Source organism: Sciurus vulgaris (assembly GCF_902686455.1).
Source record: "Sciurus vulgaris genome assembly, chromosome: 2".
Classification (NCBI taxonomy): Eukaryota; Metazoa; Chordata; class Mammalia; order Rodentia; family Sciuridae; genus Sciurus; species Sciurus vulgaris.
The window spans coordinates 38,598,994-38,620,532 of record NC_136462.1 but is presented as its reverse complement, the minus strand read 5'-3'; the positions used below and the strand labels follow the sequence as shown (position 1 = coordinate 38,620,532).

The window sequence follows — 21,539 nt, the reverse complement described above, 5'->3', positions numbered from 1 at the left end:
AGTTACAAGATAAATGTTGCATACAATAAATGTTCCAGGTGTCAAAGAAGAGAGAGATCATTTCAACTGGAGTCATTGCTTTATCCACGTGGAGAGGGAGGAAAGTCAGGAAGACAGAAGGAGCCCAAGCAGACAGGCACAAAAGGACACAGCTTGTTCATAGGCCACTGAACACTACAGGTTAAAAGGGGACGTGGCTCGGTGGTAGAGCGCTCGCCTGGCATGTTTGAGGCCCTGGGTTCGATTCCTAGTACTGCCCCCCCCCAAAAAAAAAAAAAAAGAGAGTGAGAAGAAGGAAAACAGGTTTGAAACAGGATGTGGAAATCCCTGAATGAAAAGCTAAGACATTTAGACTTAAACCTAGAGGCAAAAGGAACCACAGAAGAGTGGCTTGGTCATTTCCTGAAATGTTAGTTTGTAAGGTTACAAAATGATAAACAAGTGACAAAATGTTTCAGATCATGTTTCAAAAGACACGTGCAAAATCCGTACAGAGAAAACCTTAAAAGGATTCCCCAAAATAAGAACATTTGAACAAATGAAAAGGCACACTGAGTTGTTGAATAAGAAAATTCAACACCAGCAAGACACATCAATTTACCCTGAATGAATACATATTTAACACTATTGAAGCATATTTTTAAAAAAATTTTTTAGTTGTAGATGGACATAATATCTTTTTTATTTATTTTTTATGTGGTGCTAAGGATTGATCCCACTGTCTCACACAAGCTAGGCAAGCGTTCTGCTACTGATCCACAACTACAGCCCCTATTGAAACATAGTTAATTAAGTAATTTAAATTTAGGGGAAATTAGACAAATGATTCAAAAATTCAGTGGAAAAATAAGCAAACAAAAATAACTAGGAAAATTCCAAAAATGAAAGTAATAAAAGGCAACCAATTTTCTCAGGTATTTCTTCTTTCAAAGAATCTTTATGGTAAAACTGTGTGGTACTGCTGGGTGTGGTGGTACATACCTGTAATCCCAGCGGCTTGGGAGGCCAAGACAGGAGGATCCCGAGTTCAAAGCCAACCTTAGCAACTTAGGGAGGCCCTAAGCAACTCAGGGAGACTCTGTCTCTAAATAAAATATGTGCATTAACAAAAAAAAAAAAAAAAAAAAAAAAAGGGCTGGGGATGTGGCTCAGTGGTTAAGCACCCTTGGGTTCAAACCCTGGTACCAAAAAAAAAAATTAGTCCAAAATACTTATGGTCATTTAATATCAGATAAAGGTGTGTTTCAAATACGAAGAGGAAAGATGATTATTCAATAAAAGGTGTGTGTAAAACTAGAAGACCATCCAGGAAAAGTTAACCTCAAATTCTAGGTTAAATATCATCTGGATTGAAAACTGAACTGTACAAAATAAAGTCATAAAATGCAAAATCAACCATGCTATAATGTTTTTCAAAATAATGTTACTGTAGAAAAGAGCCTTCTAAATACAACACAAAATCCAAAAGCCATAAAATAAAAGCATGAAAGTTCAACTACATTAAAAAAAATTTATGTGTGTGGAATAAAACACCATAATAAAAGTCAAACTATGTGGAAACACATTTGTAGCATACATCACTGGGCTGATATACTGAATATATAAAGAACATTGTTAAAGTTTGGATCTGGCATGTCCCCCAAAGGTCTGTGTGTTATGGCCTTGGTCTCCAGTTTGGCATTAGAAGATGGTTGAAACTTTAAGAGGTGGGGCCTGGTGGGGGGGTCTTCAGATCACTAGGGGTCATGCCCTTTAAGGGTACTGCAGGACCCTACTCTATTTCTTTCCCCCTCTTGTTTTGCATGTTGGCCATGAAGTGAGCAGTCCTGCGCCACTGTGCATTTCCCACTAAGATGTGCTGCCTCACCACAGGACCAAAGCGATAGGGTCAACAGATCATGAACCAAAACCTCCAAAACTGTGATCCAAGATAAACCTTTTCTCTTTATAAGGTGTTTATCTTGGGTATTTGTTACAGTGACAGAAAGCTGACTTACACAAATGTGTAAAGATAAATAAAGAAAAACACCAACAAAGTGAACAAAGAGTTAACAGAAACCAGTGCACACCTATAATCCCAGAAGCTTGGGAGGCTCAGGCAGGAGGATCACAAATTCGAAGCCAGCTTCAGCAACTTAGCAATGCCCTAAGCAACTCAGTGAGACCCTTTCTCTAAATAAAATACAAAAAAGAGCTGGGTGTGTGGCTCAGTTGTTGAGTGCCCCTGAGTTTAATCCCCAGTACCAAAAAATTAATTAATTAATATATTAATTAACAGAAAAAAATTATGAACATCTCTGAAAATATAAAAAGTCGTCCAGCCTATTTGTAATAGAAGTACACACTAAAAGCACACACACACACACACATACACACACACAAAGTCTAACATGTGGTCCTTAATTAATTTGAACAAATTATAAAAGATATTTGTGAGACAAGTAGAAAATTTTGAATATCAAATGGGTATTAAATTATATTAGAGAATCAGTATTCATTTTATTAGGTATAATAATGGTATTATGCATAGGTGGGAAATGTTCTTGTCTGCCAGAGGTATATACTAAAACTAATTAGAGATAAAATATCATGATGGTCTTTATTTTTAGAATACTTCAATCACCAAAATAGATAAGCAAATATAGCAAACTATTAACAATTATTAAGCTTGGAGGATATAGTTCATTTCACCTGTGTCTCTGATTTTTTTTGTATGTTTGAAGTTTTTCACACTTAAAGTCAGAAAGTAAGGTGGAAGTGAACCAAGACACTATATTTCCCTTATTAGATAGGCAAAGATCAAAAAGTCAGATAAAATATGAGGTTGGCAAGGAAGCGGGGAAGAAAGCATCCATATGTTGCTGGAAAGGGCATACACGGGGCAACCTTTATGAGAGGCAATTTGGCAAGACTGAATAGAATTACAAATGCACATACTTTTGGACCCAGTAATTTGTCTTCTAGGAATTTACCCAACAGATATACTTGTGCATTTGCAAAATAATCTACACGAAAGTTTATTCACTGCGCTTTTTGAAATATAGATTGGAAACAACCTAAATAGCCACCAATAGGAGACTAATTAAATTAAAATACTATGTTCACATAATGGAATACTAGACAACTGTAAAAAGAATGAGGAGGCTGTTTATGTATTAACACAAACGACTTCAAGATGTATTGAATGAAAAAGTATAGAACAGTGTATAGAAAAAAAAAGTGGGGAGAAAACAATATAGGCTATTTGGTTAGATATGAATAAAAGAGTCCTGGAAAGAGACAAGAAATGGTTAACACAGGTTGTGGGAGAAGAATTGGGTGCCTGGAAGCCAAGGAGGGAGTAAACTTGTTATTTGCCCTTTTATAGCTTTCGAGTTTTACCTGCCAGGTATACAAATATTTCTTCTTTAAAAGAAATAAATACATCTTCCTTTTTTAAAAGAAAATTAAAATGTTTTTCTCTCCCCCTCTTTCCAACACTGCCTAGATCCTTTGGTTTCCTTACCTTAGGGATTTTTCAATAGGCAAAAATCACAAGCATCTTTAACGACAGAGCCTGTGAGAGAAGTGCAAGAGTGAGGAGGGGCGGAGCGGGGAGGGGAAATCCTCCCTGAGACCCAGGGACGGAGAAGGGGCAGTGGGGCCTGGGGTCCTAAGGAGGGCAGGCAGGCACACTCTGCCTCTCACCACATCATAAGAGGTTTGGTGGTGGGGAATTTCTTTTTCAACCTGTTAACTTCATCACACGGGTCCTGTGAATAGTGGATCTCCTGCCCTGAAGGATTTGCCACCTACCTAGGGTTGATTCCAAGAGAGGACTGTAGGATGCTTAGACAAGTCTGAAAATGCAAAATGCAAGAATAAAACTGACTTTGAAAGTGAACTGAGTCAGGCACAGTGGTGCACACCTGTTATCCCAGCAGCCCAGGGGCTGGGGCAGGAGGACCTCGAGTTCAAAGCCAGCCTCAGCAAAAACGAGGCACTAAGCAACTCAGAGAGACCCTGTCTCTAAATAAAATACAAAATACGGCTGGGGATGTGGCCAAGTGCCCCTGAGTTCAATCCCCAGTACCAAAAAAAAAAAAAAAGGAAGGAAAGTGAACTGAGTAGAACATAAGGAGGCTGGTTAACTAGCTTGGGGTATAGTAATGTAAAAGAGGGCTATAAAGCCAAAAAATGATAATCTGTATATTTATTAGTGCAAAAAGATATTCATATTATATTAAGTGAAAAAGTTCTAAAATTATAATATTATTTGTAACATTTTAGTATTTATGCATAGTCATGTATCTGTAGGCATTAAAATATCTGTATGACCGATGAACAGTGGCTCTAGTTTTTCATCATAGCATTTACCGTAGTTTGTCATTAAGTAAATGTGTTTATATGTAGACAGACACGTGTGTGATTATCCGATCTGCCCCCCTTTCACCAGACTGTAAGGTGAGATTCCCTGGCTGATTCAGTTTCCAATGTCTGGAGGCCAATAGGTTTTGAGGCAAAATGTTCCCAGAGACACAGTTGCTACCAGCCTCCCTGTCATTTTTCTACATAACACGATAAAATGAACAGATGCTCTGAAAACAACACCCCTGCCCCCCAACACTTCAGTCAAGCAACATGCAAAGGGGCCCATGGGGGACAGGGAATGAGTGCTGGCTGCTCCTAGGAAGCCTGGTGTCAGAGCCTGTCCTTGGGAACAAAGTGGACAGCCCACAGGAATGTCCCAAAGATGGAGGAGGCTATTAACAAGGCTCACTTGGACCGAACAGCATGGGGAGGGGACAGTTTTATTATTAACCTTGGTGTATTAATATTTGATAAAGCATCTTCACAATGATAGATAGCAGTCAACCATAGAAGGTGGAACCGACTGGTTTTGTTGAGAGTTTTCAAAGAGGAAGAACAGCTTTGATCGAGAGGGACGAGAGGACAAGGTGTAAGATCCCAGGCAAGGGAGACCTGTCCTAGACACACAGTGCAGGCGGCACGTTTGTCTACACAGGGGCCTGCCTGGGGTGGGGGTGAGTACAATCTTACAATGGCTCACCTCCAAGAGAAAGCTGCTAATCCAATTATTTTTTTCCCTGATAGTACATTAAAATGATAGCTGATGGTTAAAATGATTTCCTTGAATAGTACATTTTCCTAATATGTAGTCTCTAAATAAAATTCAATTTTAGGTTTTGAAATCTGAGAAGGAAAAACTTTAAAACTTCCCATTGATGACACCATCTCCGTGCTCACAGGTAGCTGGAGAGAGATGCTGGGACCAGGACGAGCTGAAGCCGTGGTCTCCAGCAGCTGCCTCTGAATCTATTGACTTCATGGGCTGCCAAGACACGGTGGACCCCAGTCATCTGCCCTCTGGACACAGAGCCCTTCCTAGGTCACTGGGGCATTTGGGATCAGTATCATCCTGGTACAGGTGAAGAGAGGGGTCCAAGGAAAGGCCGAGCATCTCTTGAGGGGCTCTCAGGGCCTTTGGGTCACCAAAGTTAGAAGGAAGGAGCCAATGTCACCCTCTCGGGAGCTCAGAGGCAGCCAGGGAGGGTGTGTAGGGAGCAGCAGGGTCTGAGGCCCACCGTCCTGAGGCTCTGGTGTAATACCTGCTGGTTACAGAACTTAACCTTGAGCTGGACACAGTGGGTCAGGAAGATGGTCAAGGTTCAAAATGGCAGCAATCATGCTTCCGAACACAGGACCATGGCCTGCCAGGCACCTGCTACCCTGTTACATTCTTGGGCTTGTCCTCATCTACCCTCACCACCGGGACTCCTCCCATTTCCAAGAAGGCTACAAGACATAATGCAGAGAGGAAGCTCGCCTCCAATTTCAGACATCCCTGGATTCTAATTTAAAAGCAAAATGGAGCAGGCTGCGTGATGTCACGCACTCATTTTTTAACAAAGGAGCTTTGTTTAGTTTCTCCCTTAGCAATTGCTTGAGTGGATAAGAACAGGAGAAAGACTGCGACAGAGCCTGTCATCCGCCGTCCTCTCAGGTCCCTCTCAGGAGGCTCTGGACTGCTCTATGTGCTGCTACCTTCTAGATGCCTCTGTGCACTAAGGAGCCATAAATCACCCAGCAGGGGGCACGTGGAGGCCAGGGCGCTGAGCTGTGTGCATGTGCAGGGCAGAGGGAGCAGGAAGGAAGAGGGGGTGGGAGGAAAGAACGGAGGGAGGCTAATGCACAGGGTTTCTCCTTTGGGGGCATCTTGCTAGTGCGTTCCCCCTCCCCCTCCTCTCCCTGCTTGGTCACTTCTGCCTGGAGGCATCCTTACCAGAGTCAGTGGGGGATGTAACCTGGTGCAGGGAGGGGTGCGCGGGCAGGCAAGGGCCTCTGCTCTGAGGAGAGAGAGTACAGAGGGCAGGCAATCTGGCTGGTCCTTCCCTGCAGTCTACAGTGCTTTATCCCTCATCTGGATGGCCACTTGTTTACAGAGTGGCTTCCAGGGTGAAAAAGGGAGAGAGGAAACCAGCTTTGAGCAACAGTGACAATGACGGTGGCTCTAGGAGACACCAGGAGGCTTTCTTCCATAACACAAAGGCTAGACCCTTCTGGAAGGACAGGAATTTGGGTTTCTCCACTGCTCCCCTTCCTCTAATCCCTCCAAACAGATCCAAAAGGCAGAAAGACATCAGAGACAGTCATCAAAGCAGAGCAGAATGGTCCCCTGTGAACCACCACTTAACCCTGTGAAGTGTCACCAGAGACCGAGGCTAAGAAGCCAAAATCTATTTAGGAATCTAAGGAAGATACCCTTGCCGGTTCTAAGCCCTCCCCGTGGCATTACCAAGGTCAACTCCAAGTCCTCTGCAAGTTTTCTTCCCTACTTGTCTTTCACTTTAGCCAGGCTGAGTCCCCATTCCAAATCAAAAGTCATTCATTCTCGAGAGAGGTCAGATTTCTATATATTTTTTTCAAAAATGGAGTAACCAGATGGCTTGCATATTTAGGCCCAGGGAAGAAGAGCTGGGAATATTTCCTGTAGAGCAGAGAGGAAGTTGACATTAGGAGCAGAAAAGATAAGAGTCCTGATAGCCCAGTGGTCTCCTAACCACAGGTCACTGGGTGGAGAAGGACCTGGAGGAGCTGCCAAGTCAGAAGAGCATCCATCACCCTCTGGTTTCTTGGTCCCCCATGTCATCCAGTTGGATGGTGGAGACACAGCTGCGGTCCTGAACTGGATGGCCCTATAGAGGGAAAGGCCTGCCTGGCACAGGGCTTCAACCTCATGGGCCTAAGGTCTAGGGGCAGGGCACAGAGCAAAGAGCTTCAAGCACAAGCCTCTGCCTAATTTCCCTGCTCCTGGTTCTTCTTACAACTCTGGACTTCTCAGGCAAAGGAGGCAGGGGTTAAGCAGAAGAAACAGGTCCGGGAACAGGCCTAGATAACTGGGACAAAGACTGAGCTGATGATCTTGAACATAAGAGACTGAGAAAGAACAGAAAGTATTTACAGTAAATGTTCTTAGTATTAAGAACATCCAAAATTCACCTAGCATTTAATTATTGATGAAACATTTTTATACACTTTATTTGATTTTCACGACCACCTTGGGAAAGTACTACTGTCTCATTTTTTAAAACAGGAAATCGAGTTTGAGCCAGTGATCTTCCACAGTAGTAGCACGAGAGGACTCAGGACTCAAATCTGGTTCTTGTGACACTTTCCTCCTCTTCCTACACCTTCAATTGCAGAGTAAAACGCCAGACCAACCTCCCCCACCTCACATATAACCTCCAACCAGACCGCCGCCTCTGTATAAGGAACACAGGGCTAAATTCCTTCTGGGCTTAATATTCTTACAAGTGGAGAACAATCATAGAACACTCTGACGTGCTGGGACTAAAGGCAGCTTCCACTTCCTAAGGCCTCATTGGAAAGGCTGGTCCCTGTCTGGACTACTGAGGTGACCCCAAAGACAGTACAGAAGGAAAACAAAATGTTAAGAAGTCAAAACTGGGGAAGCTGGACACAGTTCCTTTCTTCACCTTGCACTCAGCAGAATGCACGCAGCCAGTCACTATTGGGATCTTTTCAAAGCTTTAGCTTCTAGCAGAGGTCACTCCGGTGGGCTCTCAGAATAAACTGCTTTGCTGTTTGTAAAAATCTTGAAAGGACCCCAAACTTAAGTGTTTACTTGTGAGCCAGAAGTTCTGAAGCATTAAGGTCCTGGCAGGAGACTCTCCAGGGGCATTCAGATCCTTTGGTAGATAGACACACACACATACTCTTGGTGAGGGGTAGGTTCAATCAGGCATAGCCACAGTTAATGAAGGCTCTTTCCTGATGGACCTAGGACTAACTTCTGTTTCCTTTTGATGTGTTTGCCCCTTGAATCCATCTCCAGCAGCTTCCCAGGCAGATCAGTCCTGGCTACCGCACCCACAGGCCAACTGGAGAAACCCTTAGCCTCTCTGCCCATCCCAGTTGCAGGCACCTTTCCATTCCCCAGCTCGATGGCTGCCTCCACCAGGAACAATTCTCCCTGCATATCCTCCCTTGCTCTCTCATTGCTATTTAAATTATATGCCTTTCCTACAATTCTCTAATTCTACTCAGGCTAATTAATTGTGAGCATAGTTCATTTTTCCCTAATAGATTAAAACTCCTTAGAGACAGATGCTATATTGAATTTGTCTCTTTGGTTCACCCCTATCCTTTTGTGTCTGGCTGGGGGTTTAGCTTTAAACCTAGTAAGAGTACAATAAATAACTGTTAAAATGGAATTTACCTTGTTTCCTAAAATATAGGTAATGTATGAAACAGATCAAATAATGTCCACACAGGACAGTCCCACTTCTCATTCCATTCTTTGGCATACCTCATGGAACATGGTAACACTCTCCCTCCATCTGTATCACCAGGGTCACCACAGCCAAATCCAGCCAGCAGAAATATAAAACCAAACTGACAAAACCAAGGGTTTCAGTTTAGTTTGGTTATTTAAAGAGGTTAAACTTCATAAGCAAAAGCAAGGGGTCACTGCTATTATGTTTACCCAAGGAAAACCAAGGAAGGATTGTTTTGGATCAGAAAAGGTGAGGGCGAGATAAGGAAGAAGAAAGGGAGCTTCCAGTAAAGAACAGGACCAAAAGGGTGATGGCCAAGCCCCTAGTGAGTTTCCTGTCATGACAAGGGAGATGAGATACCATATTCCTTTTATGGAATGGGAAGCCTAGATATTTCTGAGATAAATGGTCATTATGGTTCCAGAAGGGACTAGAGCCCTGCTCATGCCTCAAGGTCAACAGAGATCACAGTATCTGGGAGTGGAAGAGAAGAAGAGGAGGAGGAACAGGATTTCTATGAACTTCAAGTTCCAACAGGACCATAAGAAACAGTGCAGAATCATTCCAGAAAGTGTTCCTGGGAAAGGCTGTGCTCTTCTCACAAGATGGGCACAATCAGCGATGGGGAACCAGGTACAGGTGGGGCTGTGATGGGTGGATTAAGGGAAGGAAGCTCCCCACACGCCCCCAGAATACTCAGCCTCTATTTATTAGCCGAGGATACAGGGTCAGAATTTAGTTACCCCAAGTCAAGTTCCAGGGAAACAACAGTCACAAGGTTTGGTGGGAAAAAAAATCCCAAGAATCAGATCTCAGCCAGCAGGGGGAGGAGAAGCCATTTCTGCTAGAGATGTAAGATATTCTCTCTGAGAGAGAGAGAGAAAAAAAAAAAAAAAATCTATTATGAACCTGCTAAGTACAAATCTAATTCCAGTTTAAGGATGAGAGGTTCCATACAGAAAATCCTTCTTTCCAAGGCAGTGTGGAAAGGATGCTATCTCTTCTCAATTTCCAATTGAATCACTCTTTTCTTTTGGGAACACAGAGAGGACAATGATAATTTTTCTCTCCAAGGCCAGGCAGGAAACTGGGGTGCACAGGAGGCCCCTTGCATCTGTGCCTGGCTGTCTAGCACTCAGACACTCCTTTGCCCAGACTTACTCATACTTCTGACTTTGGCCGCAGGTCACTCTGGACAGAGGCAGAGGGTAGAGCCCACCTGGCACCAACTCCAGCTCTGTCCTGCTCCTCAGAGGCTCCTGGGAGGAAGTGGGGGCTATTCAGGGCAAGCCTGCTAGAGCCTCTGCTCCCTGCCAGGGCTGCCCAGTCTCTTTGAGCCTGGCAAACACATCTCTGTCACTGCCACACCAGGGCTCACCGGACACGCACAGAGGCTTCACTGTCGTGGGGAGGGGCATGGACCTTGGGATTGTGAACATGCTTCTCTAACCCCTGTGGCCCCAAGCAGTACCTGCCAAGGCCTTGATCCGGGACCTCTCAAAGAGCCTGGCTGAGCTGTTGTCATTATCCAGCTCATCTTCCGGGGCGTCCCAGCGGGCATTGATCCGGCTGTACGGTGGCTGGTTGCCCACGTTTTCAAACTCCGTGGCTGATGTCATGCCAGCAGGTTCTTAGCAGCTATGCTGGCCTCAGTCTTCATGGAAGGGTCCCTAGGGGACAGCAACACAGAGGGTTAGCTCCCCACCCCTTCACACTTTTCCTCAGGGGAAACTTGTTCGGAGCATCCAACAGGAGCAGGTCCTGGCGGGAGCTGCATGCCGTGTCCTCTGCTGGGGCATGCTTCCTACCCGGGGTCTCTGGGTCGTGTGTGATAAATATTGCAGCAGCAGCAGCAACAGTAACGGCAGTGGTGGCGGGGACAGACACGGAGAGCTGCATGCAGCAAGGGTCAGGATGGCCAGCAGGTGGAGACGTCAGTCAGTCGCAGTGAGCCCATTTCCTCCAAACCCGCTGCCGCCCGGGGAAGCAGCAAGAGGCGCAGCTCTCTTCAGGGCCAGAGGCTGGTGGAGGACGAGTTGGGAAAAGCAGCCCCCACCCTGAGTACCGGGGCCAGGAGCAATGTGGTGGGGGAGATGGGAACAGGCGAGGAGAAGGGAGAAGCTGGAAGTCGGCTGAGTTCAACTCGAATAGGAACTGGATTGTGTGTGTGTGGGGGGGGGGGGGGGGGGGGCTGCGAGCCTCAAGCTGCCACTGATGCCACCAGTCCAGGCAGCTGCTCACGCTGCAGGGGAGGGGGGGGTCTGCTCCTCACTGAGGTTGCTCAAGAGTCCTCAGTTCTTTCCTGGGCACCCAATATTCTGAAACCTGAGCTCTTGTTTTTGCCCTCTTTGAAGTGCGCCCAGGTGCTGGAACAAGATCTCCTGTTGAGTCCCAGGTCAGACCAAACAGCCTGTGGTCCGTGAGGGCCATCGGCAAGAGGGGCTGAGATGGGTGGAGGGGTAGTCCACGGACATCAACAGGGCTGTGAGTCGGTTACCTCTGCAATGAGCATGGGCATTAAGAGCATCACCTGCCTAGCACTCCTTTCTGCTTGCTCATTCATTCACTCATAATTAACTCAAATGTGTGCCAAACCCAAATGAGGAGGCAGGCACTGTGCTAGGTAATTATGCATAAGACAGGAAGGGCCATGTCCTGGGCTGGGGGTGTGGCTCAGAGGCAGAGCACTTGCCTAGCATGCATGAGGCACTGGGCTTGATCCCTAGGACTGCCCACACACCACAATCATGTCCCTATAGAACTTATGCCCTGACAAGGGCAACAGTCAATCAAATGAGCAATTACACTGAGGTGTGCCGTGCGCCACTACTGGGAGAGAAAGTGGTAAGGTGGGGACTGGGTGTCAGGAAGGGAAATTTAAGGTGATTGCTCAAGGAAACTTGGAAGTACCCACAAGGGACAGGTGGAAAGGAATAGGAGTCCAAATGAAGGCAATAAGGAGCAGATGCAAAGTTCTGCAGGCTGAACAAACAGAAGATTGAGGAGGCTTAAGAAGTAACTAGAACATGAGGGAGGGTCAGGGAAGAAAAGCGAGAGGGGGGCTGGAGGGGCCTGCTGGCTCTTCAGTGCTCTGAGCCTCTGGAAAATGACTGGTTATCTCATCTGCACCTGCCATTCAGGTGTCTCCCTGGAGCTTAGGGAGCTCAGCTAAGAAAGTCTGAAAGAGAGAACAGGGGACCAGGAGTCTTCACATCCAAGAGAGCAAAAGGAAGGTGAGGGCTGGAGGCAGGCTGGCAGGCAAATGACAGATGTCCACAACAAGTGAACTGTGGGGGACATGTATCTCATTCTCGCATACAGGCTCACTTCCAACACACTCACCCACCGGTACACACACACCCAAGCAGGAACAGACACACACAAAAGGAGGCCTGCTCGCCAGCCTGGGCAGAGCTGCAGGGCTGTAGCCCTTGGTTTTCAGACTCAGGGTCACTTTGGACTCTTCTTCCCCCAGTCTGATTAATCAATCCCACCACATCCCTTGGAGGCGAGACAGGAGCCAGCATTATCCACCTAATTGCACGAGAGAAAACAAGGCCTAACACAGGATGAGGTCTCCCCAAGGTCATTGAGGGAATGACTGCTTTATTTTGATCAAAGACCAAACTGTAGCCTCGTTTGTCTCCCTGTACTGGAGGGGTTTTAGGGATGCATTTGGGGAAAAAATATGGCCCTTGTGGACAGAGGGCATTCCCAGAGGCCAGGATGGGCAAAGGTGTTTGCCACCTGGGGGAAGGGAGAGTGCAGGGTGGGGAAAGCAGCTATTACCCTCAACACTGTATTCCCACCATGCTAGGCCAATGCCCAAGACCACCCTTGTCCTGTGAATAGCTGTCCATGAGATTTCCCACTCAACTGGCTGAGCAAAGACAACTCTCTACTCTCCACGACTTCCTCCTGGTCCCTTAAGGGGAGCTATCACTGGCTTGGAAGTCAGAGCTGGAGAGGGACTGACAGGCTGACCATCTCCTGCAGGGCCATGATCCTGTCCAGCAGCCCCTGAGACAGACGGAGCTGCCAGACACAGAAGGCGAGGTGAGATCAGCCCCTGAGCACAGGAGGTAACCAGACCTGGTGCTATCTCTCTCCCTCTCTCTGTCTCTCTGTCTCTCTGTCTCTCTCTCTCTCTCTCTCTTTCTCTTCATCCTAGGCTATTTTTAAGAGTGGCCGAGAGAGGCCCAGGCTGCAGGACCAGGGAGTGAGATTACCTTAGCCATGGCTCCGTAAATAAGTCTGCCCCAGAAAGATGAGCCGGAGCCGGCAGACCAGCAAAACCAGCCTTCAAGGCAAGATTGATGGCCCCGGGTGCAGAAGAGTAGCGACTGGACAGCAATTCATCCTGCTTAAAAACGCCATCCTTCCTGCAGCCTCGGTTCAGAGAAGGCAGCAGCCAGGCAGCGGGGCTGCCAGGAATGTGAAAAAAAATATGTGTTTAAATACACAACTGTTTGTTTGTTTGTTTTTGGAAGGGTCAGTTCCCTAAAGACAAACACCAAGGAAAGAAGATTCAAAAATGAAAGGCAGGCCCTCTTCTTCCTCCTGCCCCCACCCCAGGCCCACCCCAGCCCTGCCCAGACGGTAAGTGGGGCGGAGGCAATGAGCTCAGGCAGGGAAGCTCTCAGAGAATCAGGTGGGAGAAGCAGAGAGGAAGAAAATAAGCAAACAGGAAAGCTACATACAGATGGTCATTCCAGAAAGAAAACCCCCAAGAAGTGCCCCAAACCAAATTCGACCCTGCTTTCTCAGTGTCAACCATGTCTATTTCCATGACTATTTTCCCAACTATAAAGAAACCACTGTGACTAAAAAGAATAGGATGTGTTGGGGAATTATGGAGGGAGCACCTAATCAGATGAGGAGCCTTGGCAATGACATTCAAGTCGATACCTGGGGGAAAATTGGAGATGGAATGGTCTGGTCACATTTTCAAGGATGTAAGTCATCTGTGCATCTGGAGTGGCCCTCCATGAGTCATAGAGGACTGTAAGTACACAGCTAAAATTAGACCTCATGCCCCTGTTAGCAAACTCAGGGGATAAAAGGCATAGGAAGTAGCTCTTGGTCCATTCATTCCCCACTTTACCCTCAAGCCCCCAAGAGGTCCTCCTCTTAAGCCACCAGATTCCTTGTCAAAGTGTAGAGTGGGGATTCCCTGGTCTATGTGACTCCATGCCCAGGGAAGCTCACCTGTCCTGTTCATCCACCTGCCTGTCTAGCAGCTGAGTGGTGCCAACTCCAGTCACCTTTATCTGTGAGTTTCTGCCACCACCTGTCCCCAGGTGATATTTTGAGTAGGATGGGTCCCTGTAAACTTGCCTATCCACAGAGTGCTCACTCTCTAAGGGGATGCTTGCTTGGTAAACGAATTTCATATCACTGATGCAATCCACAGCTCTGCCCTTCCTGCTTGTCCCCAGAACCAAGGGAACCCATCTGCCACTGGGTCAAGTGCTATGCCTTGCCATCTCAGGCTCACGTGCACCTCACTAGGGCGGTGAGAGGAAATGGTAGTGGTCACAGCGCTCTCCCTGCCAGGCTGAGCTAGGTCTCACATCAGCCCTCCCCACAACTCAGAGCAGAAGGGACACTCTTTTCTACTCTCCCTCTCCTAACCAGCCACCCCCCACAACAAAGTAACCAGTATCCCATTCTCTTTCCTGGGCACACATAAGCAGGAAGCAACAAAGCACAGATCTCCTTCAGCACTGGGGAATGGGAGCCAAAGATGGTGTTGCCACTCTTCCTCGGTGGGGCTGAGGAGTAGGTCGATGCAGCCCTAATATCCTTAAACAGAGTTTAGACCCACTCTTTTATTTTCTCTCTATTTGTAAGTTTTGCCCCCTCACTTGTTTTCTGGTTTGCCCTGCCCCTTCTGCTACCCTAAACCTGCTTTTAGCCTATTTGGGTTCTATGGTAACCCAAGTTGGGAGATTAAATCCTGAAGTTCCCCTGGTAACTTATCTGCAAAAGCAGCACCAATGAAGGAACAGCCCCCTTCCACTTCCTCTGATCATAATCTCACTGCATATTCACAGACACCTAAAGAAGGAATACATAAGCACACACATACACCTGCTAAAACAGATGCGAGGCCGCCACCTAGTTCTTATCTAAATCTACTTGTAGCCCTAACCTCCTGTCCACCCCCATGGTTTGGTCTGGCACTTCCATCCTCCTACCAGACATCTCTACATAGAAACTACAGCTCAATCTTAATATGGCTAAGACTGAGCACATGGTTCCAGGGCAGCAGAACAGGAAAGTTTTACCACTGTAGGGTGATGGTGAGGTCCAGATAAATATGCCAAGTGTGGATGGGCTTTCCAGCAGTTGGACGTAACCAGCAGTGCCTACCTAAGCCATTCCTCTGCTCCAGGGCACGCTCTGCTTTGCGTGCCCTGTGGTTCCTATCCTAACCCAGCCAGCGACTAGTCCATCAGCAACAGGACACAATTTAGGATTCTTCAAGCCCCAAGATTCTTGTGCATGGCTGCCACCATTAAGGATCCCCATGCGTTTGCAATATCCTGGTCATTCTCGTTCATTGCTGTTGGGTGAGGCCTACCCCAGATCCTTCTGTTCTGGTTTCTGTCACCAGCCAGGGGTTTCAGGCCCACATGTCATGACTTGTTCACTCTCACCAAGGAAAAATCTCCTAAGAACTGGCTCCAGTTATGCCACAGCTGCTGGAATAGCAGTGGGGTGGTGGGAACGTGGCTCCAACCACTCTTACAGGGATTTGGCTGGGGAACAGGTGCCACTCAGCTCTGGAAAAGGGACTGGCTCATCAATTCACTGTCTTAACAACGGTGTCTATCAGCACCTCTCATCCTGCCCAGAGACAAACACCCAGTGGGAAACACTAAAGGCAAGAGGAGAGGTTCTATTCTGATATACAGGTTGAGCATCCCTAATCTGAAAATCTAAAATCAGAAATGCTCCAGAAGTTGAGACTTTTTGAGTGCTGACGTGATGCCACTATGACCCCATGCAACCGGTCATGGTCAATACTCAGGCTCACAAAAATTATTTTATAAAATTATCTTCAAGCTGTAAAATGTATATGAAACATAAATAAATTGTACATTTAGGCTTAAGTCCCATTCCCAAGATATCTGACTATGTATATACAAATATTCCAAACTCTGAAATCCCAAACACTTCTAGTTCCAAACATTTCAGATATGAGATACTCAACCTATATACAGTTTTCAAAGATTATCCTCTATTGGGATTCCTACGCTCGATATCTACATTTACAAAAAGCCACTACTATCCAATTCTACTTGCTCTCATCTGTCCTGACTCACTTCCCAGAAAAAGTAGCATTCTATAGTAACTGAATTGAAGAGTCAAATGCCCAATTTCTCTTGTTCCATGAGGACTTTCCCCCAATAACATATACTGACTTCTCTCTTCTCTGATGAACACTATGGGAAATAGTGAGGTCTCAACACTGGAAGAGGTCAAGAATAATTAATGAAATGATTGATTCAGAAAAAATCATCAAAAATAAAACCATTAGGTAACAGGTTGATGGGGGAAGTTTACCCAGGAAGGATTGAGTTCTGAACACCTGAATTTTCTGATGAATCTCAGTAGCACCAAGAACAGGACAAGTTGGCATTGTGTGCCTCTGACTGGATGCATCATGGAGGACACCATAGTGTGTGGTGTCCCTGACAAAAATATGGGGCCCCTTCTAAGGAAGCCCTCCACCCCATTATCCTGGGTCTTGGCACTGTGCATAACTCCACAGGGCTTACCCTAAACGTGCTGATTCAGATATCTGTTGGTTTGCTTCCCCCCTCACTCTCCTTGCATAGACAATAGGCTCCTGGTATGTAGCAGCCACGACTGCCTCATTCATTATTCTTTTTTGTTGTTGTTGTTTTTGTGGTACTGGGGATTGAACCCAGGGCCTGTGCTTGCAAGGCAAGCACTCTACAAACTGAGCTATATCCCCAGCCCCTCATTCATTATTCTTTTCTAGTATCTTACTGCTATACCTGGGATGTAGGAGGTGCTCAATAAATATCTCACCTAGAGACCTAATCTCAAGCTCTAGAATTTCTTTAAGCTTCTTCCCACCATATTCCTTGGCCCATGCATGCACTTCTTCAGTTATCCCATTTTAGTGCTTGTTCAGCATCTGTTCATCACCAAGGCCGGTGGTCATGCCTCTAAAGCAACTTTCAATCATCATTTCTTTATGTTCTAAAGCTTCCAGTTCATTGCAGGCCCTCACCACTTTTTCCTGGCCTTGTGCAATGGTCCCCCTAGGCCCATGTTCTGCCACTTCAAACCCCTGCACGGCCCCTCCTCCGTCAGCTTCCAGCAACACAGTCGAACCCGAAGCCACACCACTGGGGTTGAGCTCAAACTCTCCTTTACACTGACTCCTCTCAGTCAGGAGGGTCTACGTCATGAACCCTACCACTCTGTCATGTGCCTGTACAACTTTATTTGTGCCACATCCCATATACTGAAATTTTACCATCGCATCCCTCCCCTGGCACTATAAAACAAACACAGTTTTCACCATTTAAAATCATAATATAGAGTTGGGGTTGTGGCTCAGTGGGAAAGCACTTGCCTAGCACATGTGAGACACTGGGTTTGATCCTCAGCACCACATAAAAATAAGGAAAATAAAGGTATTGTGTCTACCTACAACTAAAATAAAATATTTTAAAAAACATAATATAGAGCATTTTCTCAGAATCTAAGTGGGTTATCTTCTCCCTCCTGTCCAACTCCATGAGACCTCTAGTGCAAGGGACAGTCAAAACAGGCTGAAAGCTGGGAGTGGCACATGCACCAGCTCCCCTCCCCCCAACCTCACTGCCCCAGTCAGGTGAGGCTAGATCCCCACCGTCCTTCCTCTGCCCCACCTGGGAGAAAGAAGTCCTTCCATCTTCATCTTAACATGTTTGAGTTCTTCCCACCTTAAATAAATCTCCTGGCCATCCTCTATCTCCATTTCAGAGTCAAAGTACTTGAGAAAATTGCCAAGGACATGAAAGCGTCATTTATAAAAGAGGAAACCAAAAGGCTAAGATCCTATGAAAACATTCAAACTTCCCAGCGACCTTAAGCTCAGATTAAAGCAGGGAGATGTTACAGGCGAGTATTAGCCCACTAGAGAATGCCAGATGTCGGTGGCACTGGGCAGACAGAATCTTGCACCCTACTGGTGCTGGTGTGGACTAGCCTAGGGCATCATGGCGGACACCTGAAATGGGGCTAAAAACCGTATGTTGAATAAGTAGATGAGAACCGAGAAATGCAAAGTGCTGATCTTGAGATGCTAAGGGCCACTTGTGCTGAGAACACACTATTCGGAGGCCAATCTGCAGGTCCAGATGGCTGGAAATGCTACATGTGGTAGTAGTGCCAAGGATCAGTTCACCATAATGCCCGGTGTTGCCCTAGTGGCCCCTGCTGCCTCAACCACACATTCCCAGAGGCCTCTTCCTCTGCTGCTGGACCACATGGTGGAAGGGATGGGCAGTGGCATCGAGGCCCAAGCTCCCACAAATCTCTACACATCTCGAAACCCCTCAGAGCAGCTCTGGCTTAACGGGCACCTCAACATCCTCAGCTGCAAATCCAATGAGAGCGGCAGCCTCTCCCCCCAACTCTGTGCTGCTGAGAAGCCTTTCATGTTTCCTTCCTCGTGTCACAGAAATGCCAGTCACGGAGTTGGTTTCTGTCCCGACATCTCTGCCACGCAAATGAGAAGAGCTATTTTAAAAGTCTAACCTATAAATAATATATGAGTGAAGGGTGCCAATTTAGTTATTCATTCATGTTGGAGCTTTTATAATAATTAAAGCTCATCTTTTAGAAGTTGTTGGAGCCCACAAGGACTCCTGAGGGAACGGATGCTGGCCAGGGGATTTTCCCATCCCTGGCCAGGGTGTAGAGCCTGACTCTGTGGAGCTGTCCTCTGGGGACAAATGGGAAGGTGTCCCCAAGGGACAGCAGCTCTAGTCCTGAGCTGGTTCCTGCTGGGACCAGTCGCCCAGGCATGTAAGGATGAAAGGAACTTGGGAAGCAAGCTTGTCCCTTGATTCACACCAACTTAGTTGTTCATGATATAAGCAAGAAACAGAACCTCATTTTGCAGTTCTTTATTGGAGCAGTTAGTACCTAATTAGGCCATTCACGACCTACTGCATGAAGTGGCTGTACAAGATTGCATGAAGTTATGTGACAACGATGTATAAACCCTATAGTACTATGTAGCCCGAGGTATTGTTATTAATAAATTATACACTGTATCTCTTGGTATCAAGATTTTGAGTTTGATCAAGTTGCTCTCATGGCAAAAAGGAAAGAATATAGTAGGTGGAGTTTATTGTCATTACCCCGATGTCCCTTCTGTGGTCCTCTTTTCCTTTCACTCCTTCCTCAGGCATCCTCGCTCCACTAGCCTACCCCAAAGTCAGGCTCCTCAGTGAGCTGAGCCACCCACGCGGCACGCCTTTCACAGACTATCAGCCTTGGCTGCTTCCAAGCAAAACTGACTTGGATGACCTAATTCCCTATGGTTGTAAGCTCCTCGAGGGAAGGACGCCATTTCACTTTGGAGGTCTGAAAGGGCCTCGACTGATACATGTTAATCAGATGGAATAAATGTAAGTACCCACATCTCCCATGGACCGTATGATTAAGGCCTTATGGAAATATAACTCCTTACACAAAGGACTAAAAGGCATGATGTAAAAGAGGCAGTTCTGGAGCCAGATCAGGCCAATGGGTGAGAAACAGCTGGTCAGACAGACTATTCAGCACCTCAGATCATGCAAGGGAGGCAACTATCTATGGCACCTACTGAGAAAGTCACTTTGGCTCTTTCTGTCCCTGAAAGGTATAGATTTCTTAACATACAACTTGTGCTAGCAGGCAGACCCTGGCCAAGGAGAAGCTGTTAAAATAAATAAAATATCTTTTTTTTTTTTGGTACCAAGGATTGAACCCAGAGGCACTCAACCACTGAACCACATCCACAGCCCTTTTTCATATTTTATTTAGAGATAGGGTCTCACTGGGTTGTTTAGTACTCCACTTTTTCTGAGGCTGACTTTGAACTCACGATCCTCTTACCTCAGCCTCCTGAGCTGCTGGGATTACAGGCTACCATACCTGGCTAAAATATCTAATTTTTAATCAAGATTAAAGAATGTGGCAGGAAGGGTATCAAATGAAATCCAGATTTCCTGCTTTTTAGAGTTATCCTTAGACATCTTACCTCACTGCTGACCTGTCTATAACCGAGAAATTTGTGAATTTTCCAACCCTATCTTAACATCTTGTATTTGATTACAGAGCTAAGACAGGTACTCACAAGTAGGTTGGCACTGTTTATTTATTCATGAATTCAACAAATACTTACTGAACAATAGCACACCCAAAATCCATTAAATATTTAGCTGTAAGTATACAAAAATATGTGCAAGATCTATAGGGTGAGAAACACAAAATACTGATGAAACTTAAAACTCTAAATAAGTAGAAATATATCCAATGCCTAAGGTATTGGAAGAGCCAATATTGCTAAGATATCAATTCATCCCAAACTGATCTATAAATTCAATGCAATGCCAATCAAAATCCCAACAGAACATTTTGGTAGAAATCAATAAACTAATTTTAAAATTTCTATGAAATAGTTAAAAAATAGAATAGTCACAAACATTTTGAAAAGAACAAAAACTAGAGAACTAACATTACCTGGTTTAAAAACTTAGCATAACGCTACAGTTATCAAGACAGGAAAGTTTGACAAAAGCATGGACAAGTATATGAATGGAACAGAATAGAATCCAGAAATAGATTGACATTTATGATCAACTGATTTCTGACAGAGGTGTGAAAGCAACTTCATGGAAGAAGGATAGACTTTAATGAACAATGCTGGACAGCCATATGCAAAGTCAGTGAACCTTGGCCAATACTTCACACCATACACAAAAATCACTCAATTATTATACATTTAAATGTAAAACCTACAACTATAAAACCTCTAGAAAAAAAAGCAGGAAGAAATATTAGCGGGCTGGGGTTGTAGCTCAGTGGTAGAGCGCTTGCCTCGCATGTGTGAGGCACTGGGTTCGATCCTCAGCACCACATAAAAAAAAACATAAACAAATGAAATAAAGTTAAAAAAATGTTTCTTTAAAAAAAAAAGAAATATTAGCAATACAGGGGTAAGCAAAATATTTTTGAACCAGCACCAAAAGCACAATCCATAAAAGAACAGGTATCATAAAAGAAAAATTTTGATAAATGGGACCACCAAAAAGACACTGCTAAGAGAATGAAAATATCAATGATAAAATGGGAAGAAATATTTGCAAAACATGTATCTGATAAAGAACTCTCAAACCTCATTAAAGAGAAAACAAGCCTCAATTAAAAATGAGCAAAAGATTTTTGCAGATGGTTCACCAAAAAAGATGTATAGACGGCAAACAAACATATGAGAAGATACTTGATTTCATTTGTCATTAGGGAAATGCAAATTAAAACCACGAGATACTGCTATACAACCATTGAATGGCTTTAAAAACCCTGACAATTTAACAAGTATTGATCAGGAAACAAAGAAACTGGAACTACCATACATTGCTTGTGGGAACGCAAAATAGTATTGCCACTTTGGAAACAATCTAGCAGTTGCTTATAAAATTAAACATGCATTTGCCATATGGC

At 45.3% G+C, this 21,539-nt stretch overlaps 1 protein-coding gene across 3 annotated transcripts in view; it reads right to left on the bottom strand.

The window, feature by feature from the left end:
- SPTB (spectrin beta, erythrocytic) overlaps positions 1 to 21,539 on the bottom strand; it is a 116,150-nt gene that overhangs the window by 54,564 nt on the left and 40,047 nt on the right. For 2 of the 3 annotated variants that reach the window (XM_079127069.1, XM_079127070.1), the window contains exon 2: positions 10,270 to 10,468. In XM_079127069.1, coding sequence (XP_078983195.1) covers positions 10,270 to 10,417 — 148 coding nt within the window. In that variant the 5' untranslated portion in view covers positions 10,418 to 10,468. Of the gene's footprint in view, positions 1 to 10,269; positions 10,469 to 13,027; positions 13,152 to 21,539 lie in introns of those variants that run through there. The other variant, XM_079127071.1, reaches the window with a different exon arrangement.